The sequence below is a fragment of the Pan troglodytes genome, chromosome 19 (genome assembly GCF_028858775.2).
Source record: "Pan troglodytes isolate AG18354 chromosome 19, NHGRI_mPanTro3-v2.0_pri, whole genome shotgun sequence".
Lineage (NCBI taxonomy): Eukaryota > Metazoa > Chordata > Mammalia > Primates > Hominidae > Pan > Pan troglodytes.
The window spans coordinates 62,479,001-62,485,000 of NC_072417.2; the positions used below are offsets into that span (position 1 = coordinate 62,479,001).

A 6,000-nucleotide genomic window follows, 5' to 3' on the forward strand; every position below is an offset into this window, starting at 1 on the left:
TTCTATAGGGAACACGGGGGCCATGAGAAGGTGTGTGAAGCTAACAGTCGCTCTTGAGACTGCTGAATGTGAATTCCCCCCTCACCTGGATGTATATATAGAAGACCCACACTTGCCTCCCTCACTAGGACTACTTCCAGGAGCCCGGGTCCACTTTAGCCAGTTGGAGAAAAGGGTTTCCAGGTGAAGATGTGTAGTGTCACCTGCCTCCTCTTGCTACTGATGTGGCTCTCTGGAATGTGCACCCCTGCTTAACTTTGCTGCAGCGACCCCTTCTCTTTCATACAGGTTTCCATATATCAGTCTGCCATTTGTGCCCAGCCAGTACCCTCCCGAGGTGTTGCAGGCTGGTCCTCCTCCTAGTCTTCCCCTAGCTTTGGTAGAGCCATGGCTAGGGTATGTCCCTCAGGGGGAGTGGCCACTCTGTGGTGCTTGATCTCTGAGTCCCAGCTTCTACCCCAATTTGCCTTGTCTTCCTGGTCACTCACTATTCCTCTTCCACTTGCAGATCTCACAATGTTTATTGTTGTTTCCGGTCATCCACTTATGTGCAGGTCCTGAGTTTTCCCCCTGAGACCACCATCAGGTCAGTGCCCAGACCCCAACCCCTAAACTTCCTGGCTTCACATCTGCATCTCCCACATGTCCCTGGTTCTGAAAATTTTGCCATCATTACAGTCTTCTCCAATCCCAACAAGATGTGTTGAGTCAGAGGAGCTTCTCTACTCCAAATAAAAAATGCTCTGTGTCTATCATTGTACCCAGAATCATTTAGTGTTCTAGGCTTTTGAAGGCTTTTCAGTCTTAACATGCAAATATTTCTTGGCTAACATCATGGTGTTCAAACCTGAAAAATAACCAATGACTATCAGAGATCAGGAATTAAAATGGGGCTTCTAGGAGCGCATGGAACCCACTGCTGTCCCCATCCTGATGCCCTCTAAGTCCTTCTAGACCCACCCTGCTTTCAGAACCCCTTTGCCTGTTCTGTTATCTTGACCCCTGTCTCTGTCTCCCTGTATTTATTTAGCGTTCCCCTGCCCCACATCTACCTGGCTGAACTTCTGCAGGGTGGTCAGTCCCCATTCCAGGCCACTACCTCTTGCCATGTCGTCTCTGTCTTCAGCCTTCAGCTCTTCTGGGTGTGTGCTTATTGTACCAGCATCTGCCGGCAGGTAAGGGAGGGAAGGAACAGGCTGAACTGAGTATGGAGTGCCAGAGGGATGTGATGGGACCAAGAGGACTTTTCCAACCACTGTCTTCATCCCAGGGAAAGTGCACTCGCCTGGGCTCCACTTGCCCTACGCAGACAGCTATAAGCCAGGCCATCATCAGGTGAGAGCACAAGGCGGGCACCCATTGTGCCATTTACTTATGAGACCACTTTGTCTATCTGCAGTTTCTACATTAGCATAATTCCTGGCTCATGAGAATTGCTTAATATTTTTTGAACGAATGAATGAGGGTAAGCTCCTAAATCTGTGAGCCAAAGACTGCAGACAGCGGGGAGGGAGGCATGTTGGGTCCAGGGTGTTGGCAACCTGGGTTGCTATAGGCGTTTTTATTTCCTCCTGCTCCCCATAGGCTCCTGGTGGAGGATGGGACTGCCGAAGCCGTGGTGACCTGTAGGAATCACCATGTGGCAGCAGCACTAGGGCTGTGTCCTAGAGAGTGGGCCTCCCTCCTAGATTTCGTCCAAGTGCCAGGCAGAGTGGTCTTGCAGTTTGCAGGGCCTGGAGCCCAACTTGAGGTGTGATGTGGCTGGGAGGGAGGGACTCGGATACCCAAATTCCTGGGCTTTTGGCAAAGGGTTTAGGAGCCAGTTAACCTTGACCTTCTCTTTCTAGTCTTCAGCCAGGGTTGACGAGCCCATGACTATGTTCCTCTGGACACTTTGTACTAGCCCCTCTGTCCTCCGTCCTATTGTGCTTTCTTTTGAGCTGGAAAGGAAACCGTCGAAGATCGTCCCATTAGGTAAGGTTGGAGACGGGGGGATCATGATGATAGGGGGATCATGGTGATACAGATAGATGGGTCCCTGGGAGGAAGAGGGATGAGGGACTGATGGGGAATTTCTGGAGTTAGGGAGGAGAATGGTGGGTGGGAACTAAAAGCCACATGCCTGAGACGTGTGTTTTTCCTCTCTTCCCACCTCAGAACCTCCTCGGCTACAGCGATTCCAGTGTGGAGAGCTCCCTTTCCTGACTCATGTGAACCCCAGGCTCCGATTGTCCTGCCTTTCTATCCGAGAGTCAGAGTACTCCAGCTCTCTGGGGATCCTTGCTTCCTCCTGTTAACTGAACTGCAAGGATGGCCTGAGAGTCCTTCCTTGCTGAAAACCTGAAGGCCTAGGTCCTGGCTCCTCCCCCTACTTGTTCAGTGATTGAACCAAGGACTCCAGATTCACAAACTGCTACTCCACTATAATTTCCCTTCTTTGGTGTTCTGGTGCCAGCCTGCCTTGGCAAAATTGTGGCAACAGGAAATCATGGCACTATTAATATGTCCTCTGATTGGGACAAGGCACCTGCATTCACAGGCGGCCCTGAGCACCTGGGTTCTGACTTTGTCGCAGGAGCTGAGGGAACAAAAGACTTGCTCGCTGTGGGGTGATGGTGACAGGCCCATTGACCTGCAATGAAGCCCTCTGGTGTCATTTCTCACTGGTACTCATCTCTGGGGTCCCAGGCCTCCTGACTCCTAGTTGTCCACCTCCTAGGAACTCCTAGTCGTTCATCATCATTTCAGCCCTTTGCCGCCAGGGCCAAAGGTGGAAAGTGATTTGGAAGAGAAGAGCTTTTGGTCCAGCAGAAGAAATGGTACCAAAATCAGTCTGCAAAGGAAGTAAATTGGGGAGTTGGCGGCAAGGCAGAGAGCATAGCTATGATGGTCTCAGTCAGTAAGGCTGGGCCCTGCAGGAAGTCACATATGAATGCCTAGAGGTGTTCACAAGCACAAAGAAGGTGTAGGGGGAGGCAAGTGCCAGGCACAAGCAGGGGCAGGTGAGGACTCTGGGTGACTGTGCTATAGGGCCCCAGGCTACGGTTAGCCCTGTAGGTTTCCCAAGGGCCTGGCCTAAGGCAGATCCTTGATCAATATACCTTGAGACCAGAAGGTGCTCCGAAATCACAACCATAGAATTAGGGGATCTAGGAACAATTCTTTGGAGATACCAATGCCTTTGGCTGGTGTTGCTGCATTTCTTTACTGGGGACTGATAGATGGAGAGGTGGAAAGATGAGCTGAGGCACATCTTTCAGAGCTACTGGGAGGCCATTTCTTCCTGGCCTTAGGATTTGTTCGTGTTTGGGAGACCTTTAGAGCGTGGTTAAACCCATATGTTGGGATTTATGCTGCTTTTATGGTAGCAATACCCTATATTAAGATTCGAGGTAGACCTGGGAAATTAGTGGCCGGTTAGCTCAGTTGGTTAGAGCGTGTTGCTAATAACGTCAAGGTCGCAGGTTCTAACCCCGTACGGGCCAGTGGGTGGCTTTTTTTTGTGTTTTGTTTTCTAACCCTCTGCTGTTATCCGGAAGTTTCTACCCGGAGCCAGTTGCCTTCTGGTAACAGAATTATATTGCACCTACTGCTTCCTATTCCCTGAATCACTAGCGCTCCCGAAGGCTTGGAGGGAGGAGTCTCTGGGCACCCGGGTGAAAGGAAGGTTCACGTGCAACCGCCGCGTCTTTTTTTTCCCTGAAGCGAATTCATGGAGGTAGATGTTTGTCAGTCAAGGGAAGTAAGAAAGGCATTGGATGAAAACAAAAACATAAGTCTCGTAGTCGTGGCCGAGTGGTTAAGGCGATGGACTAGAAATCCATTGGGGTCTCCCCGCGCAGGTTCGAATCCTGCCGACTACGTCATATTTTTTTCTTCAGCATACTGACCATATTTCTCTCCAGGACGGGATGATCCAGTCGGCACCCTCCAAACCTCTCATCTAGGAACTCTAGAATCGAGAATTTGATTTAGAGTCTATGATTTTGGTTTGAAATCTATGATTAACTTCTTTGGACATTGAAGGAAATCCGAGGAATGGACAAGTGATGCAAGAGCCAGTTGAGTTACCAAATTCTAGAAAGATCTGAAAAAGCTCGGTCGGGGTTCCTAGCTCTATATTCTTGTAGATGAATTTCAGGAACCTTTATGGCAGCTTCGGCGCCGTGGCTTAGTTGGTTAAAGCGCCTGTCTAGTAAACAGGAGATCCTGGGTTCGAATCCCAGCGGCGCCTTTATTCAATTGAAACAGCGTGATTTTGCGGCTAAATCCACATCCCTTCATGTATTGTTTTTATATCAGAACGCGTAAGAGTTTCTGTTCTGCACTCATAGCACCCACATTTCCTGCAGAGTCAAGCTGCCACTCCCATGAGATCGCCACTCTAAAAGGTGGTTCTCTAACTTAGGGGCAGAAATGCTGCATAGGCCTAAGGGTCCTTTGCTTAACTGATGCCACACCCCACTGGTGCAGGTGGACTGGGTCAGGCGGCCGCCCCACCCTCGATGGAAGGGGCTGCCCACCTTCCAGGCCTCTTTCTCCACCCTAGGACGTCCCCTAGAACCTGAGCCACTTTGTTTTGTTTGGCTCTTCATTATAGTTCTTTGGGTTTGGTGGCTGATAATTTTATATATATAGTATATAATATAAAAATATATATTTAAATATACAGTATTTAAAATTTGGCACAGCTTCCAGATGCGGTCCTCTAACTGGTCTTTCACTTGCAGTTACCTCCATCCCTCTCCACCAGCGGGATGTCAGGGTAAGGAGTAAGCAGGGATCCGGCTGGCCTGGCCTGGCCTGGCACCAGGTTTCGTGCAGCAGGGTGCAGAAGGGCTGAGGCCATGTGAACAGAGTCCAAGAAAGCATCATTTGGGAGTCGCTAGGGATCCTGGTGTGGAAGGGCAGGGCACATTTCTGGAGCACTGAAGCTAGGCTGGTTAAGGAAGAAATAAATGCCAGAGATAAGGCAAGAAATAGGATCTGTGAGCTCTTGGCAGGACCTAAACCTCCTTGGAAGATAGGCAGAAAGCTCTCGACACCATTCCATGGCCCACGAACCAATGTAAGATGAGCAAATGGCTTGAAGGAATTGCTACCTCCAGGTCAAGCCAGGGATGCAGCACTGCCGAGACCACGTTTGTGCCAAGCACTGGGCTGGACCCTGTGCAGAACCAAATGAACAAGGCACGTTCCCCTTTTCAGCACTAACGGCACTGTAAGAACAGGGAGAAGTGGAATCTAATCTGGCCTGAGGGTAGAGGGTGATCAGCTAAGTCTGAAACACCATGTAGAAACTTGCCATGTATGGCCGGGCGCGGTGGCTCACGCCTGTAATCCCAGCGCTTTGGGAGGCCAAGGCGGGCGGATCACGAGGTCAGGAGTTCCAGACCAGCAGCCTGGCCAACATAGTGAAACCTGGTAACATAGTGAAACCTCGTCTCTACTAAAAATACAAAAAATTAGCCAGGCATGGTGGCAGGCGCCTGCAGTCCTAGCTACTTGGGAGGCTGAGGCAAGAGAATCGCTTCAACCTTGGAGCGGGGAGGAGGTGTTGTCAGCCGAGATCGCGCCACTGCATCCCAGCCTGGGCAACAAGAGTGAAACTCCGTCTCAAAAAAATGAAATAAACGAATGATCAGCTGTTTGTTAGTTCTTGGTTATTAAAAGTGGGGTCTATGTACGCACTTTTCTGAGGAAAAAATAGTGTGGGGTATGTGGATGGGATTATGTGTGAACTCCCTGGATTGTATACATTATACATGTTTAGGAAGAGGGCCATCGCTTTTTTTTTTTTTTTTTTTGAGACGGAGGGAGTCTCATTCCGTCACCCAGGCTGGAGTGCAATGGCACAATATTGACTCACTGCAACCTCCGCTTCCCGGGTTCAAGCAATTCTCCTGCCTCAGTCTCCCGAGTAGCTGGGATTACAGGCGCCCGCCACCACGCCTGGCTAATTTTTGTATATTTAGTAGAGACGGGGTTTCACCATTTTGG

General features: G+C 49.9%; 1 protein-coding gene and 3 non-coding genes across 18 annotated transcripts in view; all 4 read left to right on the forward strand.

Annotated features, from left to right (window-relative positions):
• The window catches only part of CTC1 (CST telomere replication complex component 1), a 22,863-nt gene extending 20,207 nt beyond the window's left edge, over positions 1-2,656 (forward strand). For 11 of the 15 annotated variants that reach the window (XM_024350505.3, XM_024350503.3, XM_024350506.3 and 8 more), the window contains 7 exons: positions 9-183; positions 509-586; positions 1,031-1,175; positions 1,271-1,335; positions 1,585-1,750; positions 1,848-1,974; positions 2,158-2,656. In XM_024350505.3, the coding sequence (XP_024206273.1) occupies positions 9-183; positions 509-586; positions 1,031-1,175; positions 1,271-1,335; positions 1,585-1,750; positions 1,848-1,974; positions 2,158-2,297 (896 nt within the window). In that variant the 3' untranslated portion in view covers positions 2,298-2,656. The remainder of the gene's footprint in view (positions 1-8; positions 184-508; positions 587-1,030; positions 1,176-1,270; positions 1,336-1,584; positions 1,751-1,847; positions 1,975-2,157) is intronic. The other 4 variants (XR_010153283.1, XR_010153284.1, XR_010153286.1 and 1 more) reach the window with 1 other exon arrangement.
• Positions 2,657-3,411: 755 nt separating this feature from the next.
• On the forward strand, positions 3,412-3,485 carry TRNAI-AAU (transfer RNA isoleucine (anticodon AAU)). Its single transcript has one exon. It is a non-coding gene; the product is annotated as a tRNA-Ile (tRNA).
• A 296-nt stretch (positions 3,486-3,781) lies between these two features.
• Positions 3,782-3,863, forward strand: TRNAS-AGA (transfer RNA serine (anticodon AGA)). The gene has a single exon. It is a non-coding gene; the product is annotated as a tRNA-Ser (tRNA).
• Positions 3,864-4,160: 297 nt separating this feature from the next.
• Positions 4,161-4,234, forward strand: TRNAT-AGU (transfer RNA threonine (anticodon AGU)). Its single transcript has one exon. It is a non-coding gene; the product is annotated as a tRNA-Thr (tRNA).
• The last annotated feature ends 1,766 nt before the right edge of the window (positions 4,235-6,000 follow it).